Source organism: Perognathus longimembris, chromosome 1 (genome assembly GCF_023159225.1).
Source record: "Perognathus longimembris pacificus isolate PPM17 chromosome 1, ASM2315922v1, whole genome shotgun sequence".
NCBI classification, from domain to species: domain Eukaryota; kingdom Metazoa; phylum Chordata; class Mammalia; order Rodentia; family Heteromyidae; genus Perognathus; species Perognathus longimembris.
Window position 1 is genome coordinate 72,217,391 of NC_063161.1, and position 22,818 is coordinate 72,240,208.

General features: G+C 48.3%; 1 protein-coding gene across 2 annotated transcripts in view; it reads right to left on the reverse strand.

Annotated features, from left to right (window-relative positions):
* The window catches only part of LOC125368100 (NADPH--cytochrome P450 reductase), a 42,162-nt gene that overhangs the window by 17,350 nt on the left and 1,994 nt on the right, over nt 1-22,818 (reverse strand). For both annotated transcript variants that reach the window (XM_048368959.1, XM_048368966.1), the window contains exon 2: nt 1,452-1,642. In XM_048368959.1, the coding sequence (XP_048224916.1) occupies nt 1,452-1,597 (146 nt within the window). In that variant the 5' untranslated portion in view covers nt 1,598-1,642. The remainder of the gene's footprint in view (nt 1-1,451; nt 1,643-22,818) is intronic.

The following is a 22,818-nucleotide window of genomic DNA, read 5'->3' on the forward strand; positions in this document are numbered from 1 at the left end:
ATAATAAGCAGGGCCAGGCTTGGTGGTGCACACCTAAAATCCCATCGCTCCAGAGTCTGAGGAAGATTGAGAGTTCAAGGCCAGCCTGAGCTATGTGGCAAGACCCAGTCTCACAACAGCCAAAAAGGTAAATGAAATGGCAAAAAAAAAAAAAAAAAAAAAAAAAGCAGGGAGGAGGACAAAAGACAGTACTGGCAGGTAAATATATACAAAGTATGTTTACACATGTACCAAAAAAGGTCATGAAATCTATTACTTGACAGACATCTGTGGCTCAAGCCTGTAATCATAGCTATTCAGGAAGTTGAGATTTGAGGTTTGAAGTTTACAGACAGTCTGAGAGACCTTTTTTGTTGGTCTTGGGGCTTGAACTCTGGACCTGGGTGCTGTCCCTAAGCTCCGTTTGCCCAAGGCTAGCACTCTACCACTTGAGCTACAGTGCCACTTCCAGCTTTTTCTGTGATTAGCTGGAGATAAAAGTCTCACAGACTTTCTTACCCTGAACCCGGATCCTCAGATCTTAGTCTCTGAGTATCTAGGATATAGGTGGGAGCCACTAGCACTCAGCCTGACTCCAGTTTTGAAAACTGTAAAATGTGTGTTAAAAATGGAAAGTGCCATGTGGGTGGCATAGGAGTGCCCGCTGAAAGCAGGTGATGCAACACTGGAAGACTGAGCCTTTTCTTTCTCTCATTCTTTCTTTTGTAGTTTACACCACAAGGATTTGAACTCAGGCCCCTGTGCTTTACCACTTAAGCCACATTCCTTATGCTTTTGTGCTTTAATAATTTATCAGGAAGGTTTTCATGTTTCTGCCAGGGGCCAACCTCGGTGCACACAGGGCTCTTCCTACCTCAACTAGGCTCACAGGTGTCTACACAATATGTGGGCTAGAGAAGGCTTTTCTAGAAGGGAAGGCCATGACCCAGCGCTGGCTGTGATTTCAGCAGTGCCGCATGCACTCAGATGCATGAAGCAATGACTAGATCCCCAGCACCCCAATAAAAATAAAAATTGAAGCTGTTACCAAATTGGAGTAAGAAACTCCCTTCCTGGAAGCCTTGGCCATTTCAGTGGCCTGCAAAGGCCCCAGATGCTGCCCTGAAACCTGCTGTGTGCCAAGTCCCTGGGAGCGCCCAGGGCAGGGCTGCAGCCCTCAGCTTGTTTGGAACAAACCTGGCCTGACAGCTCCCTATTCAAACCTGGCTTGAACTGGGCTTCAACACAGCCAGTAGTAAATGTGAGATGTGACTGTGCCCACAGCACCCTACACTCCCATTTCCCAGGCAGCTCAAGCACCAGGATTGAAGGGGGACACAGTACAATCACTCTGCACTGTTGTGTCCTTCATGGATCTACTTCCCCTCAGGAACTCAAGTGCAGGGAGGGCTGAGATGTGCTGGAAAAGCCAAGCAATAGTGACAAAGGGGACATAGGGCAGTGTCACTTACGTGGTCTGAATTTTCGTGAACTCGATTGTTTCCTCTTTTTTCTTTCTGAAGAGGAACCAGTAGGTCAGGATCCCCACGATAACAGAGAAGAGAACTATGTCTGTCATGCTGAAAAGCGACACTTCTTCGGCTGTGGCCTCAGGCATGGTGGCAGGTATCTTGGTGGAAATCTCCCCTTGTGGATGATGAAACTGTCCTGAGAGAGCAAGGGCAGACATGATCAGAGAGTGGCCCTGGGGCAACAGCCTCACAGGAGTTGGAATGGTGAATATGCCCCATGGCTGGAGGCTCTGGTGCCATCGGGCCCCAGAGGAGGCCTGTCCCCAGTTGCAGGGCTGCCCTGAATCCAGCACTGGTCCCTGGGCTGCTCCCAGGAAGTGCCCTCAGGGCCTGCAATGCCCTCCTGACAAATGCTTTTGTCTACCTGACCCCTGGTGGGGTGAGCGGGTACTGCTCAGAGTTGAGATGTTTGGTGACTGCCTGGGGTTTAGTTTAGAACCCCTCAGCTGGGTGACATCCAGGGTGGCTGGAACCTGCACTGGAGCCAAAGCAGGCAGCTTCTAGATATGGCCTGCCAGCTCCCAGTAACAGCGGAACTCCAAGCCCAGGGCAGCCCGGGGCTGGTGATGCAGAGGCTGCCCACCCAAGGATATCCTGATAACCTCACCATAAATCACAAGTATCACTGAGCCAAAGTGTTCTCAACAGACTGAGCGTTGAGCACCCTCCTGAGGCCAGGCCTCCATTAAACTCCTCCACTAGCCTACTGAAAAGCATACCATGTCATGCAAAGCCATTTGGTACTGAGGTTTTGAATATCCCCAACAATCCTGGGAAAACCAGGATATTTGTAGGGCTGTCTTCCCTTCTTCTCTTCTTCCTCTTGGAAGTACTGGGGTTTGAAGTCAAGACTTGAGCCATGCCCTTGGCTCTTTTTGCCTTAGTTTGTTTTCCAGATAGGGTCTCATATTTTTGCCTGGTTAGATTTGGGCCACAATCCTCCCATCCCCATCTCTCTATGGCTGGGATTACAGGTATGAAACACATCTGGCCCTTCATGCCCTTTCTTTTGCTGCCTTTACTCTGTACTCTCTTGCTTCAATATGTAAAAGGCTGTTCAAAATTTGTGAGTCCTGGCAAGTCACTGAACTCAAGAGGCGGACTTAGGGACCTCCCATCTCTACTTCCTAGAAAGAGGCTCAGCTGCCCACCCAGCTGAAGCCTCCAGGAAAGCTCAGGGCTGGGCTCAGCACTGTTGGCCCATCCTCCACTCAGAACCACCCACTCTTGGTTCTTGGCTCTCAGAAGTGCTCCTGCCACAGTCAGCATTAATCTCATCTCACTGGTGGGTGGGTGGGTGTGCGCGTGCGTGTGCAAGCATTGGAGATATACCGGGAGCTTCATGCAGGCTGGACAAGTGCTAACCACTCAGTCATGTCCCCACCCTCCTCATTGATTTCTGGTGCTGAAGAATGAACTGAACTCGCATGTGACTGCACAGTTCCCACCACAGCACTAGATGCTCACTCACTTGCTCTGCAGCACTGCCACATCTGTGCCACATCTGTCCCACCCATCAGGCTCTACAGGCCCATGCTGCTCTTGCCAAACTTCCACAGCCTGACCTGCATTTTGAACTTGCTCTGAAGAATTCTGGAAGGACCTGTCCCACAGAACTGTGGTGCAAGTGGCACTCTGAGCAGCCTGCAGCTAGCTGCGTGTCTGCTCCGTGCAGCACCGGCGTACAAGACGTGGTTGCAGGCTAGCGCACCGGCCCCCTGCCCTCACCAGGTACCCAGGCCCTGCAGCATTTCAGGAAGGACACAAAACTGCTCACATGGCCAAGTCACAGCTTCTCTTTATGAGGCGGATTGTGCAACTTCGAAGAAACTCATGCTGGCTTCTAAGTTGGGGATGCTGGGGAGCGGGGAGAGCAGAGCATCTGTACCCACAGAACCATGTCCTGGCCACTTGCCGGAGGCTTCTGATGGCCACTCCCCACACAGCAGCCAGAGAAACACGGACAAAGAAGTCAGGTTATACTACCTCCACAACATCTAAAAGTCCACTGCCCATACTTTTCTCCTAGCTGGACACTTAATAGCTCATTCCTGTCACCTCAGCTACTTAGGAGGCTAGGATCAGAAGGATCGAAGTTCAAGGCCAGCCTCACCTGGGCCAAAAGTTTATGACTCCCATTTTTGCTCAAGCAAATAGCAATACCCAATGACTAGAAGTGTGACCCAAGTGGTACATTGCCTTGCCTAGCACATGGAGACTCTGAGTTTGGTCCCTAGTCCTGCAAAAAAATTATGTATATGTATACATATGTATGTATGTCACACAGAGTGAAGGGCAAAGCCTACACAGTTGTCCTTGAGTACTAAGCCAGCCCAAGCAGGAGACTCATCTCCAATTAACTAGCCCAAAGCCAGAAGTAGAGATGTGGTTCAAGTGGGAGAGTAACAGCTTTGAGTAGAAAAAGCCAAGTGAGAATATGGGGTTTGAGTTCAAGCCCCAGTACTAACACACACACGAGAGAGAGAGAGAGAGAGAGAGAGAGAATAAAATACTAGAGTCAGTTACTGATGGCTCACACCTGTAATCCCAGCTATTCAGGAGACTGAGATCTGAGCTGAGGAATACAGTTCAAAATCAGACTGGGCAGAAAAGTCCATGAGACTGTTATCTCCAATTAATCACCAAAAAGCCAGAAATGGAGTTATGGCTCAAAAGGTAGTGCCAAACTTGAGCAAAAAAGATCAGAAACATGCAGGCCCTGAATTTAAGCCCCAGTACCAGCTCACACACAGAATCAGTTGACTACAACTAAGGAACTCTCATCAATTCCAGTGCCCTCAATTGCAGTGATTGATTTCCACCCAGCAGCCATTTGTAAGCACAGCCTCACATCACTATGTGGCAGTACCTGAGGGTGTGAAAAGATACTCTCAAGGATTACCCACAAAACTGCATCACAGAGCCTCCCTAACACGTGAGTGTGAGTGTGTTTTGAGTCTGCGTGGCTCTGCTTTGTTCCTCACAGATGGCACTCTAATCGTTTGGGCCATGCATCTGGTTCCAACAGTAAGTATTTGAAGGTCATTTTGATGATGGGAAACTACCCTTGAACCCTACAAAAACAAAATGTTCTTCTAAAAAGAATTCCACTCTTCTTATTAGTCTACCTACATTTACAATTGTGCTCAGAAACCCCAGTACCACCTATAAAAACACTGTACTCAGGACAGGCATGATGACACAGTCTTCTAACCCAAACTACATGGGAGGCGGAAGTAGGAGGCTTGCAGTCCAAGGCCAGCCCCAAGAAAGTCAACCAGACCCTAGCTGAGAGACACCTAGGACAAAGGGGCTGGAGGTGTGGCTCAAGTGTTTAAATCCCAGTTCTGAAGAAAGAAAATGATGCTCATGTTCTTACTTTAATTATATCAACAAAAAGTCACAGAACTTGCTTCATCTGTTGTCCCATTAGTACCTATGTGAAATCCTAAATTACACCGTGACTCCACAAGGCCTGAAATACTAATTACTAATTCCCAGCATTACAAGGAAAACAATTTCTGACCCTTGCTGGAGAAGCAAAATGCATCCAGTTAAAACAAAAACCTGGGCTGGGAATATGGCCTAGTGGCAAGAGTGCTTGCCTCGTATACATGAGGCCCTGGATTCAATTCCTCAGCACCACATATACAGAAAATGGCCAGAAGTGGCGCTGTGGCTCAAGAGGCAGAGTGCTAGCCTTGAGCAAAAAGAAGCCAGGTACAGTGCTCAGGCCCTGAGTTCACGGCCTAGGACTGGCCAAAAAAAAAAAAAAAACCTCCTGAGTTTGGATCGTGGCTGTGCGCACAGAGCCTGGATACTCAACCTCTACACTGCTCAGCCTCAAACCCTGGTCTGCTGAAGACTCTTCTAAATCCAGCCAGCCCTCTCCCTGCAGCCGGCTGGGGGCACAGGGCACCCTTCTAGACTGTCACTAGTGCAAGGGAGGTGGAAGTCTAGGGGACCCCAGGCTGAGGGCCTCTAGGCTCCCCAATTCTGGCGGGGTCTGACTTAACTCTTCTTGTGTCCTGCACTGATCACTTGATCTGCATAGCCAGGAGGGCAGGGCACAGGCTGAGTGAATCCATGGGCCTGGAAGGCTTCTGAATCACTGTCGAATAGCAAGTCACACCTGCCCACCCGGCATATGTCAGCAGCTAGGGTCTCAGCCCCAGGCCAGGAAGTGACTGCACAGATCGAGGGGCACCACCTGGGCTGGGAATGAGCATAACCCAAGAGCCCCACATGGGGGTAGGGGGGGTTCTGGGAAAGCTCTGAGGACAAGGGAGGATGGGGTGAGGGGCAGGAAGAGAGTGGGATCATCATCAGTGGGGCATGGAAAACAGTTAGGGGGGCAGGGAATACGATTGTAAGCACAGGTGGGTGCAGGGCAGCAAGACTCCAGCTCTGAAAAGGAGCCAAGACCAGGCAGGAGCCCTGCATGACTCTGTGGACAGCCACAAGAAAAGGCCACCTTGTGGGTGGTGCCAGACCAGGCAACACCAGGGTGGCCACGGCCTGGACTACATTCCCCATGAGATGCCAAGGCCGGTCCTCCCCCACATAAGCAGCCATATGTCGGAGACACCCCGTAAAAGGAGAAGGGCCCAGGGCCCTAGATTGGCTCACCAGGCCCCCAGGGCTACAACTTCTAGCAGGCCGCTTGGCCAGCCCACAGCCGCCCACGCCTTGGCAACTTGGCCCAGGCCGTTTCCCAGTTGTTTTTCAGTAACCCAACTTGGGGCTCAAATACTTCACACAGGCTCACAGAAGGTTGTTGCCTGTGTACAGTGCATGCACATGTACATGTATGTACACACACACACACACACACACACATACGTAGAACAGCCCCTCCACTCTCTAGAGAGGACAATGGGGGAAGTGGATGCCACCAAGTCCCCCTAAAATGCAGATACACTAAGACTCACTGAGGGAACCCCAAAGGGGCTCCACAGAGACACAATGATACATGAAAACAGAATGAGTCATGGTGAAAATCAATCAAGGTAAGACATACACACAGGACACTGGGTAGCATGGCCTTGGTGACAGAAGGTCTCAGTGTGATATCACAGGGCCCAGGGCCCAGGCCTCCAGATTTATGAGAGGCACAGACCTCCAAATTAATGGTCACTAGTGATAAACGACCGGCACTGGCCCGGAAGACTGACTCCTGGTGAAATAAGTGCATTCACGTGCATACACGCATGCGCGCACACCCACACACATTAGATAAAAGCTAAGGAATGACGAGACATTACAGACACAATGGTGCAAGTGGCTCCTCAAGACTCGAGAAAGGGTCTAGGCAGGGTCACAAAGGCAGCATAGGGAGACTTCATTCACTGAAGAGCCTAGCACAGGGAGCAGCGTGTGCTGTGCAGGGCTAGACAGTTGGCCGACAAGGTGGTGTCTGGCAAATGAGCACATCCTGTTCCTGGCTCCGAAAAACACAACAGTGTTGTGTCTGCACAAGGCTTGCAAACCAGGCTCCCTCACAGTGTTTCCCCGCCTCTTCCGGCTGGAGGAGGGAGCGCCATGGGGGAGGTGTGGAGGAATGTAATCACAGCTCTGGTCCCACTCCCTGCAGGCCCTTCAGCCTCCAGGGACAGGAAACTCACTACTCACCATTTTAGGCTTGCTGTGTGTGCTCCGGGATTCCGGGTCAAAAGATGAATGGGACCCCTACCAACTAGTTATTCTCTACAAGTGTTTTGTGCACGCGCGCGCGCGCGTGTATGTGTGTGTGTGTGTGTCCCATCCCGGGGCTTGGACTCAGGGCCTGGGCACTGTCCCTGAGCTTTTTTGCTCAAGGCTAGGACTCTCCCACTTCCAGCTTTTTAGTGGTTAATTGGAGACGAGAGTCTCACAGACTTTCCTGCTAGGGCTGGCTTCAAACCACAATCCTCAAATCTCAGCCTGGAGTAGCTAGGATTACAGGCATGAGCCACCAGCACCTGGTTCTTCCTATTTTCCTATACATAATTATAACACTCTACACATACATATACAATTCTTCTTTTTTTTTTTTTTTTTTGTTTTGCCAGTCCTGGGGCTTGAACTCAGGGTCTGAGCACTGTCCCTGGCTTCATTTTTGCTCAAGGCTAGCACTCTACCACTTGAGCCACAGCACCATTTCTGGCTTTTTCTATATATGTGGTGCTAAGGAATCGAACCCAGGGCTTCATGTATACGAGGCAAGCACTCTTCCCACCCCCACATATACAATTCTTATCAAAAGCTGACAAAACCTATCCTGTTTCCTTTCTTTATACTTTTAAGGTACGGAGGATTAAACTCTGGACCACAACTTGCTAAACAAGTAAGTGCTCTACCACTTGAGTCATGTCCCAATCCTTTTGCTTTCGAGAACAGCAATAAAACGTTCTGAGAACTACCCCACCTTGCTGTCAGGTCGCCTTAATCCTAAAATAACTGGTAGTTAGGAAAAACCAGATGCTGGCAAACATAGATGTGAGTCAAGATACGAAACCAGGAGACCCCCTAGACTTCCTAGCCAATCATGTAAGAGAGCATTCTCTAGTAACCAATCCTGTAACGCCAAAAGCATATGAACTCATGTGACCCCTGCTTATGATTTTTTGTCTTTAAAAATTCCCCACTTTGGGAAAGACTCGACAAATGGGACTACTACAAATTAAAAAGTTTCTGTACAGCTAAGGACATAGCTACCAAAATAGAAAGACAGCCAGCCATATGGGAAAGGATATTTACCAGCACAGCAACAGACAAAGGCCTGATATCTGTCATCTATAGAGAACTCAAAAAACGAAGCCCCTCCAAGCCCAATAAACCTATTAGGAAATGGGCAAATGAGCTAAAGAGAGACTTCACAAGAGAAGATATAAAAATGACAAAGAAACACATGAGGAAATGCTCAACATCCCTGGTAGTAAAGGAAATGCAAATAAAAACAACCCTGAGATACCACCTCACTCCAGTTAGAATGGCCTATACCCTGAACTCAGGCAACAACAAATGCTGGAGGGGGTACGGGGAAAGAGGAACCCTTCTCCATTGTTGGTGGGAGTGCAAATTAGTACAACCACTTTGGAGAACAGTATGGCGGTTTCTCAAAAAGCTCAATATAGACCTACCCTATGACCCAGCCATACCACTCCTAGGCATCTATCCTAAACAGCAAACCCCAAGATATCAAAAAGACATTTGTACTTCCATGTTTATCGCGGCACAATTCACAATAGCCAAAATATGGAAACAACCCAGATGTCCCTCCACAGACGAATGGATCCAAAAAATATGGTACTTATACACAATGGAATACCACATAGCGATTAGGAATGGTGAAATATTGGTATTTTCAGGGAAATGGTCAGAACTCGAACAAATAATGTTGAGCGAGACAAGCCTAGAACACAGAAAACAAAGGGGCATGATCTCCCTGATATATGACTGTTAACAAAGGGAGATGGAGAGACAGTAGAGACCAAGTCTGTGAAACCAAAAACTGCTTGTCAAATAGTATTCCCCACAGGATTGGGGCAGCGACCCAACAGTATGTAACTAAAACCAAACAATTACTCAACATATAAAGGTCAAAAATTGACCTCTCAGGGGAATACAATAGCTCAAAAGCTATGTATGTATGTTCATATAAGACTACTGTCGACATATTGTCTAATATCAACATTACATTTAAAGCCCTAGGTGAACTTTCTTGGGCGTGGCCACGTGGCTACTGTATATATTCTTGATACATTGTATATTGTATATATGTCTACCTGACCTAGAGAAGGGATAGAAAAACAGGGCGTAAGATATCACAAGAAATGTACACACTGCCCTACTATGTAACTGTACCCTTTTTGCACAACACCTTGTCAAAAAATTTGTGTTCAATTAATAAATAAATTAAATTAAAAAAAAAACAGGTCCTGGGTTGGAGGTGTGGCACAGTTGGTAGAGCACCAGCCAACAAGCAAAAAAAAAAATTAAAAATTCCCCACTTTGAGAGCTAGGGGCTGCTCATCCACACCCGCTGCGCCAGAGTGTTGGCAGCACCGCACACTTTCAGCTGGTACTGAAGACAAATGGGGGAAATGCCATAAAATAATTCTCCCAGGCTGGGAATGTGGCTTACTGGTAGAGTGCTTGCCTAGCATGCATGAAGCCCTGGGTTCGGTTCCTCAGCACCACATACACAGAAAAAGACAGAAGTGGTGTTGTGACTCAAATGATAGAGTGCTAGCCTTGAGTAAAAGAAGCTCAGGGACAGTGCCCAGGCTCTGAGTTCAAGGCCCAGGACTGGCGGGAAAAAAAAAAAAAAAAGACAACAACAAAATAATTCCCCAAGCATGGTGAGAGGTGGAGCTGCGGAACAACCTCCAGTGGACTATTAGCTACTTCTCAATGGGAAAACCAAGGCTCAGAGGGGTTTGGTTTGATTTAGGGTTTGGGTTGTTTTGGTTTTTTTTTTTTTTTTTTTTTTTTTTTTGCCATTCTGGGGTTTGAACTCAGGTGCTCTACCACCAGAATCTTTTCCCCAGACCTTTTTAGCTCTAGTTATTTTTCAGATAAAGTCTCAAGATTTTTGCCTAGGGCTGGCCCTGAGACAAGCAACTTCTTACCACCTCCTCTAGGGGATTACTCCACCACACCCAACTAGTTGGTTGAGATAGGGTCCTGATAACTTTATCCCCAGTGCTGGCTTGGAACTTAAGTTTAAGCTAAGATTACAGCTAAGTACCAACACACCAGGCTCAGAGTTCAGAAGATTTAAGTAGTTTGCTTAAAGGTCACCCCACTGCTAAAGGTGCAACGCTAGAATTAAGTGTTTGAGACTGAGATCTGAGGATGATAGTTTGAAACCAGCCTGAGCAGGAAAGGCTGTGAGGCTTCACTACCAATTAACCACTAAAAAGCTACAAGTGGAGCTGTGGCTCAAATGGTACACACCAGCCTTGAGCAAAAAATCTCAGAGACAGCACCTAGGCCCTGAGTTCAAGCTCCAGGATTAGCACAAACAACAACAAAAAGCATCTTTGGACAAACAACTTTTAGGAAAATTTTTTACATGTTCAACTAGGTTTGAATCTTTATTGTGGATATGGATGGGGAGGTAGCTAGGGCCTCATCTTGCTAAATAAGGACATGAGGTATGTCTGCAGCCTGAATTTTTTAAATTCTTGATGTCTAAATTGCCTTCACATAGGACGTCTTCATTACCTGACATCCTTGGGTTCTACAGACATTGAATGGGAACCCAGGTAATCACCAACAGCTTTCGGCCAGTATTCTGCAAGTTACATGAGGTTGACTTTTGTCTTTTCCTGTTGGTTGTGGGGTTTGAACTTATGGCTTGGGCACTGTCCCTGAGCTCTTTTGCTCAAGACTAGCGCTCTACCACTTGAAGCTACAGCACTACTTCTGGTTTTTGAGTGGTTAACTGGAGAAAAGAGTCTCACAGATTTTCCTGCCTGGGCTGACTTTGAACTGTGATCCTCAGATCTCAACCTCCTGAGTAGCTAGGACAGAAACAAGCCACCACCAATGCCTGGCATGAACACTTTTGGAAGTCTATGAGACTCTTATCTCCAACTACCACCAGAAAACCAGAAGTGGCCTGTGTCTCAAGTGGTAGAGCACTAGCCTTGAGCTGAAGAACTCAGGACAACGCCAGGCCCAGAGTTCAAGTTCCATGACTGACAATAAAGAAAAGTGTTCAACAAAATTAAAATCTAAGACCAGATGGCTTCATCAACAAGTCTGATGAAATGTTTATGGAAGAAGCTGGAGTCTTTACTGCTGGAGAAGGAAGTTAAGGGGAGGGAGAGGGAAAGACTCATGTGGTTGGTTGAGACGAGGCGGAAGCCCCAGTTTGCATTGGGTTTTAGTCTATAAAGGTGGACCTGGGGGCATGTGTGGTGTGTGGAGAGGGCCTGGTGGCAGTAACAAGCACCCTCAGCACTGGGTCTTGGTTCCCCTATCCAAGGGAACCAGAGCTCCACCAGGGCAGGAAATAGGGGAAAGAACTGGATTCACCATGCTGAGCCAGAGACTAAAGAAGCACTTGAACATGGGGAACTGTCCCAACACAGCAGTGTATCTGGGAGCTTCCACAGGCCCACAGTGGAACTCCAGGTTAAAGCAACATTCCTAGGGTACTGTAACTCACAAAATAAAGTAATAATCCAGTTTGTACAAGTAAGTCCACAGGCAGGGAGGGAAAGCTATTCTGTACGGTAGAAAATTAATAAGTGCAGAAAGATGGAGGTCTTACAAAAATCGCCAACTAAACTGAGGCATAATCCCAGCACTTGAGGCCAGCCAAGGGTAATCTAGATGGAGCAGAAGACCAAGAAAGGAAGGAAGGAAAGAAGGAAGGAAGGAAGGAAGGAAGGAAGGAAGGAAGGAAGGAAGGAAGGAAGGAAGGAAGGAAGGAAGGAAAAGGAAGAGGAGGGAGGGAGGGAAGGAGGGAAGGAGGGAGGGAAGGAGGGAGGGAAGGAGGGAGGGAAGGAGGGAGGGAGGAGAATACACAACAACCACCATGGTAGCTATACAAACAAGTGTGCTTTCTGTTACTGGAATGAAATCTCCAAGGGCATGCCCCTAGTTTGATTTAAAATGAGGACATCATGCAGAAAATCCTAGCTGCAAGGTAGCAGGGTGGCAGGAGTGTGAAGGAGGCAGAGATCAAAGACCATGTGGCAAGTCAGGGCGCCAGAGGGCAATTCAGGTGCTAGACTTGCTCTTTCATAGCCACCCTTTCAGAGCAAAGCCCAGGACACCCTCAGCGCCTGGGAACTTTCACAAGGCTCTGCCCTGCACACTTCCAGCACTTCACACTGCAGCCTGCTTCCCAAAGCTGGAACCCAGTGAAACACTGAGTGCTAACCACCATTTCAGATTATCACAATCGATCATTAGAACTCTGAAGAGTTCACTGGAGACACTGATTGCCAAGGGTAAATAATTCTTCAGGGAGAACCTGGCTAAGATGGCCAAATGACACAGGTCCCCAGGCTCAGTACAGGAACAAAAAGAGACCACAGGCCACTTGCTTTGGAGTGCTTGGACACAGTACCATTCTGCACATTCCACCCAAAGCATTTAAAACAATTTTTATATCCTGAGAAAATATCAAACAAACCCAAATTGAGAGATACCCTACAAAGAAATGGCCTGGCTTTCTGGAAAATGTCAAGGCCATCAAAGACAAAGGAAGAATAAAAATGGCTCCAGGTTAAGTGTAAAGTGTGATCTTGGTCTGGAAAATACTTTTCTTTGCTGTAAAAGAAATTATAAATGGCTATGGTGGCTCATCATGCCTGTATACCAGCTACTGGGAGGCAAAGGCAGGAGGATTGCAGTCTGAAGCCAACTTGGGCAAAAATGCAAGATTCTGTCAGGAAAAAAAAAAGCAAAAAGGGGTTGGGGGCATGGCTCAAGTGAAAGGGAGCTGGCCTATCAACTGTGAGTCCCTGAGTTCAAACACCAATACCAGAAGCAAGAGAGGCAAGGGAAGAGAAAGAGATAAGGATAGAGGACTGTGAGGGACAGGAGGAAGAGAGAGGAGGAAAGATATACCCAGCAAACTTTGAATAAATTCCTCAGCTATTTTTGAGATATGATCTTCGCAACTCCCCTTTGGCCAACCTGGACCTGGATACTGTCAGGTGGGAATGACAGGTATGCTCCACCACACCCAGCTTTTTCTTTATTGGCTGAGATGAGATCTTGCAAACTTTTTGTCCAGGGTGACCTTCAACCAGGGATCCTATTGATCTTTGCCTCCCAAGTGGCTGGAATTACTGGCTTGAGCTGCTACCTCTGGCTTTGAACAAACTTCTGATTAGGTAACATATACCTTTGTTAACTTCCTAATACCAGTTATTGTGTCTGGTTATATAAGCAGGCTGCTTTCTTGCTAAAACAACAGTTGAGCAGTGGGCAGAAAATTCACCATCTTTACAAGGTCAACAAAGTCCTCTCCACCTGTTCCTTGATCTCACTGCACAAAACTGATTCCTGTAAGAGCTCACTTTAGTACCATTGTGTAAGATGTTCACATTACGGAAGCTTGGTGAGAAACACAGTTCCTTATGCTATTTTGCAACTTTCCGATAACTATAACAAGGTTAAAGTGGGGCTGGGAATATGGCCTAGTGGCAAGAGTGCTTGCCTCGTATACATGAAGCCTTGGGTTCAATTCCTCAGCACCTCATATGTAGAAAACGGCCAGAAGTGGCGCTGTGGCGCAAGTGGCAGAATGCTAGCCTTGAGCAAAAAAAGAAGACAGGGACAGTGCTCAGGCACTGAGTTCAAGCCCCAGGACTGGCCAAAAAAAATTAATAAAGGTTAAAGCAAGAGGGCTGGAGATGGTAGTCTAATAAGTCTGAGGCCTGTGTTCCACTACCAACAGTAACCTAAAATTCCAAATTACATAAAGAAAATAGATACAATAAAATGTTAGCAACAACACACCCAGCATCAGCATCCATACCCTGAGGTCTCCTCCTTGTGCCCTGCAGCACCTCCCACCATCGGGTCTGGCTCCTCCCTGGTTCAGGTATACACATTTCCAAGTAAGTGTGGCACTTGATACCCTTGGCTCCTGGAAGTCAGTGGGCACTGAGGGCTGTAGGTGAGGGAAGCATAACTTGCCTAGACCAAGGCTGCACTATGCTGCTCGGCTCTTTAACCAAGAGCCAGGCACAGGGACCACCCTTCTAACCTCCTGCACATGCCAAACACCATGTGAGGCAATACAGGAGCCCTGGCCTTCTGGTCACATGACAAGCCTATGTAGAAACACTTAAGAGACTGAGGGTCCCATGGACAGCCAGTTACAGAACAAGCTGTGAGGGTCCTGAGGGGCCCTGCAGGGCCCTGCCTGCCACTTCTGTGAATACCTTAGCTGCCATCTGCTACCAAGACAAGGAAGGATAACACCACCTCTGGTCATGATGGTCCCAAGGGTTCTTGGGCTGGTCTATGCACCCAGAGCAGGCAGGGCCATTTAGCAAAATGGGTGCTTCTAGGATGAAGTGGTGGCTCACCGCTGTAATCCTAGCTTCAAGGATCGATGTTCAAAGGCCAACCTGGACAAACACTTTGCAAGAAACCCAGGTCAACCAATAAGAGCTGGATGTGGTGGCACTCACCTGTCATCCCAGCTCTGTGGGAAGTATAAATGGCAAGATCATGCTTCAGTCTAGCCCAGGCACAAACTGGAAACCCTATCCAAAAAATAGCTAAAGTAAAAAGGAGAGAACTAGGGGAATAGGACCAGTGGTAGAACACCTGCCCAGCAAGGCCCTGAGTTCAAAGCCCTACACCAGACAGCCTCGGGAGGCAAAACCTTTCTTCTGTCTAACAAGTAGCCTCCTTGGAAAGCTGCAAAATTGGTGGAGCCAATGGGGGACATGCAGGGAACAGCCCAGACTAGTGCTGAGCTGAGACCTTGGATGGTACCATTTGACCCTGCCCTGGCTCTGCTGTGCTTCACCATGGCATGAGGTCACTGTGCACAGAGGCTGTCCTCAACTAAATGTGTACTGAACATCAAGTCTTGGTGACTCCTGTGACCTGCAAGTGGAAAGTGATGTGATCTGTGGGTAGGCAGTCATATGATCCATGTGAAGACAGACATGTAGTATTCTATCCACAGCATCCCATCTCTCTCTGTGGGACAGAGCCAGGTGTGGCTGTACCTGTAAAAGCCACCACAAAACTGGGAGAGAATGAGGGAAGGGGTGACACGGTCCAAAAAGAAATTTATGCTTGTCGGGCGCCAGTGGCTCACGCCTGTAATCCTAACTACTCAGGAGGTTGAGATCTGATTCAAACCCAGCCTGGGCAGAAAAGTCTGTGAGACTCTCATCTCCAATTAACCACCAGAAAACTGGAAGTGGTGCTATGGTTCAAGTGGCAGAGCACTAGCCTTGAGCTGAAGAGTGCAGGGACAGCACCCAGGCCCACAGTTCAAGTTCCACACCAATAAAAAAAGGCCATCACAACATTGCATTCTCATACGCGGCAGGGAGACAAAATTCTCCCATGCTCCCCACATGCAGGTCAGGACATGAGGCCACACAAGGCACTCCTCTAGGTTGAGGACTTCCTTCTGCACTGGACAGACACTGCCAAGCAGAAGACAAGCTACCAACATGGGATGTTTGGGAAGACACACCCCAAACTCAGAAGTTTCAGGGCCTCTCCATTAACTTTCTGCCTATCAGTGGTGTGGAGGCAGGGGGCACGCCTACCTTTCCATTCACTCCACCTTGCAGGGCAACTGCAGACTGCTCAAGCAAAGCAACTCCTGGAGAAGGACACAGAAAGGCTGGGGTGCAGCCCCGCCCTCCTAAATGCCTGTCCACAGTGGCAGCCATCACTGAAGTTCAGTCCCTGAGGACTCAGAAGTATGGAGCAGAGAACTACCCAAGACAGCAGCTGCCGGCTGCAGGGGTATGGGGCGTGCTCAGGTCGTGGGGTGCGGCCTGACAGGGCAGGAACCTTATTACTCAACAGCTCATGACCTGTCAACCAGATTCCCAAATGCTGACAAAGCCTGAGGTCATAGAAGGAAGCTCCCCACATCCACTGTGCACTCCGGTTCTCAGGGTACTTGCCAAGGAGCAACCTCAGGTCCAGTTCATCCTCTCAGTGCCCCCTGATGGATCCTGCTTTGCCTCAACTGAGACACAGTGACCTGGCACCGGATGTCTTCCCCCTCTGTCCTAACATCAGAAGCCCCTGAAGAAACCTTTAGGGCCTCGGGTAACCAACCAGCCTATCCCAGCTTCCCCCTCGCTCCTATGTGCCCTGTCACCTAGCAGCTTACACATATAACCCTAGCTACTCAAGAGGCGGGAGATGGAGGTTCAAAGCCAGACAAGGCAGGAAAGTCTGTGAGACACTTAGCTCCAATTAATCAGCCAAGCCAGAAGTGGAGCTGTGGCTCAAGTGGTAAAGTGCTAGACATGAGCAAAAAGGCTTAGGGACAGCACTCAGGCCCTGTGTTCAAGGCCCAGGACAGGCACAAAAACAACATAAAAAGGAAATACTATTGAAATGACCACATGTATTAAGCCCCTTTCATATGACATTCTACTCATTCATCTCCTCCTCCTAACAACCCTTGGCAGGAGAGGCCTTGGGTTCAACATCAGAAACCATCAATCCCTAACCCTTGGAGACAAGGAGGTACAGGCAGCACAAAGGTTCAATGACTTGGCCCACAGCAGATTTGAAGAACCATGCACAGCCCCCTGGAGCCCCAGCCACAGGCAGCCACCTGTAAGGCCTGCACTTTCAAAGATGGAGACAGGTCCTGCTTCCTTAAATGCCAGCAGCCTGATAGCTCAGTCCTTCCACAGAATGACAGCATTGCCACCAGAGGACACGGTGAAAGCCTGGCATGCTGCCCTCTCTCTGTATACCTAAGGTCCTCAGGCCCTGCACAGCACCAGGGCTCAATGTTTATATGCCAAGTTCAACAGGAGCAAGATGCCCTGGGTCAGAGCCACAGGTCGTCACATGTAGCTCACAGCACAGCCCCCACTAAGTGCCAGCCAGGCTTTCTTTCCTACTTTCACACAAAAATGGCAAGACAAGATCATAGAAGGTACTAAGCACTCAGCACTCCACTTGGAACTAGCTGCTTGCTACTTTTAGGCAAAGCGCCTCTTCCCACATCCTGTCCCAGATCACCACGCCTTTACCCCTCCTTGCTGCCACGTAGGACTGTGGCTCTATCCTCTTGCTCCCATCTCCAGATGCTGGTCCCCACAGTGGCACAGCTGAACCTGAAGCTCAGGTTCATGACCAGGTGAGTCTGGGGAGGCCCTGGTGGAGGCTACACCCCTGTTCCTTTCTGAACTCAGGGCCTCACTATTCCTGCTACTTGAGACACTCTTCTAGCCCTTTTGCTTCTTGTTTTTCAGATAAGATCCTTGGTTAGGGCTGGGAATATGGCCTAGTGGTAAAGTGCTTGTCTCGTATACATGAAGCCCTGGGTTCAATTCCTCAGCACCATATATATATATAAAAGCTGGAACTGGCGCTGTGGCTCAAGTGGCAGAGTGCTAGCCTTGAGCAAAAAGAAGCCAGGGACAGTGCTCAGGCCCTGAGTTCAAGCCCAGGACTGGCCAAAAAAAAGAAGATCCTTGGTTAATTTTGTCCAGACTGGCCTTTAACCATGATCATCCTAGCCCTGCCTTCTGAGTAGCTAGGATTACGGGCATGTACCACCACACCCAGCCCAATCCTCTGTTCCCTTTCCGCTGGCCTCTTTCCTTGTCGTTGGTCTTGTCCACACACACAGAATGGTCCTAGCCAGGCAGAAAACTTGGCACGCGAGGTGCTCTGAAAAGACTTGCAGAGCATGGGGCTGCAGGCTGCTTTCCTTGGTGAACCCCAGAGAAAGCACTTCTTGTGAGGAATGGTTTCCTTCCTTCCTTCGGTGACCTCAGCTGTGCACCATACTTGGCACTCCCAACCACCTTGGTGACTGGTTGGGGAGAAGACCTTGGGTTGTCTCCCAGGCTCTTGGCTTTCAGTGCTCCCCAGGGTGCTCAGTTTTGCTGGAGAGTGAGGCAGACTTAACTCCAGCTGAGCCACCCAACTGAGCTGCAAAGGAACCTCACAGAGAGCTCAGTTCACACCAGACCTGCCATGTCCATACTACATTACCGTGAACTGAGGAGATGGAAGCCATATTCACTCACTCATCTAGTCAATACCCACCAAGTGCCCACTTATGCTGGCTCAGTCTTCCAGAAATAAAAGAAGCTCCCTCCACCCACCCACCCCCAGCCAGCCTTTAGCTCTGTTCCCACCACAAAGAAAGGCACTACTCTCTTTCCTTTAGTGGATGGTACTAGGGTTTGAACTCAGGGCTTTGCTTGGAAGGTGCTCTACCACTGAGACATGCTTCTAACCCTAGACTATTTTTATTGCTTTGTTTTCTTCTTTTGAGATAAGAGTCTCCCTATGTACCCTAGGCTGGCCTGGAACCACAACCTTCCTGCCTCTGCCTCCCAAGTGTTTGGACTACAGGTGTGTGCAACTGTACTTAGCTACACTCCTCCAGGGGTCAGCCACTTTATATCCTTGAGAGAAATCCACAGAAAAGAAGCCTGTGAGGCTGATTTGAAATGGAGCGTGACTCAGTGGTATAGTATGTTTGGCACGTGTGAGGCCATGGGTCCAATCGCCAGTGCCACAAATACACACACACACACTCACACACACACACACAACTGCAAAGCAGTGTAGGGGCAAGTTCAGTCTAGCGGGGGTACCATGGACAGATCTCGGGAAAGGAGAAGAAGAGGAGAGGAAAACTGGCTCCCAAAAAACAGATGGGAATGTGCTCAGCAGGGATGACCAAGCCCCCTTACAGCAGAGAGGGAATGGAAGCATAGAAACTGGGAGGACTTAATGTGGCAAGGATGAAGGGGGAAGGAGAGTGCTTTGGGGACCACAAAAATGGCAAGGCCACTATCAGGGCACAGCCCCTCCTTTGTGAGGCTTTCATGGTAGACGAGGTATTAAATGACCTTTCAAAACCATGAAGAATTCTTTTTGGCTGGGGATCAAATCAAGGTTAAGGATGTGTGTTCCCACAGAGCTACACCCCTAGACCTCAAATCCCATTACGTAAAAGGCCATGTTCAGCATGCCCGCACAGTACCATGTGCTTCCAACCAACGATCACAAAGGTTCTGAAACCATAAAGTAAACAACAAACAGGCCAACCCCACCAATCAGGATGGGGATGGAGGCCTGGAGTGTGTACCCACAGAACCCTGCACGATTGGCCAATGCAGTTGCCTGTGTGTTCAAGAACCAGTGTGCTGTTTACAGTGTTAACAACCCCGGGTGACCCGCAGGCCTGGCATCCATGTGCTGAGGTGAGCAGGAGTTCATGTGTTCCCACCCAATCCTGCAAACCTTTGCCCGGATCCAGTCAGCATCAGTGCCACCTCCACGCCTTGAGCAGGAAAGTGCCGAGATCACAGTGTTCTCACACACTGAGAGATTGCCACAGGAAGAGAGGGGCTGGAAGATGAACGCTGCAGGAAAAAGCCCCAAGAATAAGACCAGGCTCTGGGAACTTCACCTGTCAGTGAATGATGTATGGCCACAGCCAGGTGGACAAAAGCCAGCTTCTCCCACCCTCCTTTACCACAGGCTGGCTCAGGAAGAACTCCAGTCTCAAATAGCACCACAGCAAATGGCACTGGTTTGAGGCACCTTACACTCTGGTCTAATTTCCAGAAGCCAGGTGTATAATTCCCTCAGCTATGGATAGATGCTATACACAGATCCAGAGACCTCAGCCTCTAGCACTCCAATAGAAGGAAATGCTCAGAATGCCTTTACCCAAGACATCTCTTTAAAAAGCAAAGGGGGGGCTGGGAAGATGGCCTAGTGGTAGAGTGCTTGTCTTGTATACATGAAGCCCTGGGTTCAATTCCTCAACACCACATACATAGAAAAAGCCAGAAGTGGCGCTGTGGCTCAAGTGGTAGAGTGCTAGCCTTGAGCAAAAAGAAGCCAGGGACAGTGCTCAGGCCCGGAGCTCAAGCCCCAGGACTGGCAAAACCAGGGTCTGAGTTCAAGTCCTAGGACTGGCACAAAACAATAGAACAGGGGCTACTATGACCCCAGCTACTTGGCTCATGGTCCAAGGCCACCCAGATAAAAGCTAAAGACCCCATTTAAAAACAAAATGAAAGGGACTGGGAATGTGGCTTAGTGGTAGAGTGCTTGCTGGGCATGCATGAAGCCCTGGGTTTGATTCCTCAGTACCACATAAACAGAAAAAGCCAGAAATGGCGGTGTGGCCCAAGTGGTAGAGTGTTAGCTTTGAGCAAAAGAAGCTCAGGGACGGTCCTCCAGAAAAAAAAAAAAAAAAGAGAGAGAGAGAGAGAAAGAGAGAGACATAAAGAATAAAGGACTGGGGACATGGCTCAAATAGAATACTTGCTGTACATACACAAGACCTTGGGTTCTATCCCAGCACCACCAAAAAGGAAGAGAAAAGAAAACAGGTTGAAGAATGCTGGGTGTGACTGCAGGTAAGGGACCGGACCGTGGATAGCAATGATGAACCTCATTCTCAAGAAGATTTGAAAGCTGTCACCATAAAGAAATGATAAATACTTAAGGAGGCAGCCCAATGTACACAGGTGCTAAAACAGCCTATTAGCTAGGACCAGTGTCTCACAACTGTAATCCTAGGTATTCATTCAGGAGGCTGAGATCTAAGTATCTCAGTTTAAAGCCAACCAGGGTAGACAAACCCAAGAGACTGCAACTAACCAGGAAAAAGCCAGAAGTGGAGGACCCACCAAGACCCAACTCAAAATTGGCATGTGTTCAGGGACACTTGCCTCGGGGTGGTAGCTGCCATGTGGTCCCCTGCACATTCTGTTCCAGGAACACACTGCAGGCTCAGACTAGGAGGCACTGAGCACCCACCACCTTGAGTGAACTTGGCAAGCTCTGCCAGATATTTAGTTTTGTTTGTTTCCCTCCCTAGCAGAGTTCTCAAGGGCCTGAAGCAGAGGCCACACACAGGCACACCCTGAGGGCCAAATATGTGTTTTTAAGTGTCATTCCACAGGGACCTAACCTTGCCAAGAACAGGCAGAATCCACCCCCATCTCAAAAACATAAAACAAAAAACAAGCTGGGTGCACCTATAATCCTAGCTACTCAGAAGGTTAAAAACTGGAGGACAGCAGTTCAAAGCCAACATGAGCAGAAAAATTTATAAGACTCCAAGACTCCATCTCAAAACAATGCCAGCAAAAAAACAGGCTAGAGGTGTGGCTGGGGTAGTAGGATATCAGTCTAGCATGCAAGCTGAGCAAGCTTGAGGCCCTGAGTTCAAACTCTAGTCTTGGGGGGGGGGGGGGGGAAACAAAAAGCAAAATGAGAAGGTAATCTCCAGATCAATACGAGGCAGCAAGAAGAACAGGAATCTTCCCCAACTTTCCTGATGAAGAAATCAGGTCTGGGTGGGAGCCAATAGTCTCGAAGAGCAGATAAGCACCTCTGGTTCAGGGCTTCTCCACAGCCTAAATTTTATTTTATTTTATTTATTTTTTTAACCATACTTCTGGCTCTTTCTATATTATTTATGTGGTGCCGAGGAATCGAACCCAGGGCTTCATGTATATAAGGTGAGCACTCTAAGCCATATTCCCAGCCCCACAGTCTAAAATTTAAATTTCTGTTAGATGTTAGATAACAGGACTGCAGAGGAAAAGGAATTTTGCTTTACAGCCTCTGTAAAAACATTAATAAAGGGAACGGGCACTTCTGTCTTCTTTATTTATGTTTCTTCTACTGTAAGAAAACACATAGTGCTTGTGGCTAGTTCTAATACTATTATTCAGACAAGATCTCACTATGTAGCCCAGGATATCCTTGAACTCTAGATCCTCCTGCCTCAGCCTCCCAAGTACTAGGATACAAAGACTGAGGGTGTGTGGCTACAGTGGTAGAGCACTTGCCCAGAAAGCTTAAGGCCCCCAGTTCAAACCCCACCACCACCAAAAAGTAAAATAAATAAATAAGTGCTCTCAGGGCTGGGAATATGGCCTAGTGGTAGAGTGCTTGCCTCATATACATGAAGCCCTGGGTTTGTCAGCACCACAAATATAGAAAAAGCCAAAAGTGGTGCTGTAGCTCAAGTGGTAGAGTGCTAACCTTGGGCAAAAAGAAGCCAGGGACAATGTTCAGGCCCTGAGTTCAAGCCCCAGGACTGGCAAAAAAAAAAAGTGGGGGGGGGCTCTCCTAAATACACAGACTTTAGCAGATCATGATTTTCAGAGTTCAGGAAATGAACATCAACTCAGTCAAAGGTACATCTATATCCTGAAATTTCAGGTTTGTCAGGCCACAAATATCCCTGTGGCTGTTTATAAACTCCTACTGGCTACCTGTACTGGCCTGACTTGGGCAGGCTGCTCTCAATCTGCAATTTCCAAGTGCCAAAGTACATCCCTCAGATTTGTTCCATTGCAATCCTACTACTTACTACTTATTTTTCAAATGCCAGCTGTGAAGAAATTTGGACAGGTGAGACCACTAAACAGAGTTAGCAGCTCACAGTCCATTCTCTCCCAGGCAACACTTTTCTCTGGCCACTTTTGACAAGGATGAAGCCGTCTGCTCAGAGGGAAAATCAATTCCCCACTTCAAAAGGTATGAAGGCCAAGAGTCACCCTCAGATGGACAGGATGGCCCACACCTGCAATCCCTGGATTGCACTCTGAAGACTGAGGCAGGAGGAGCACAGTGA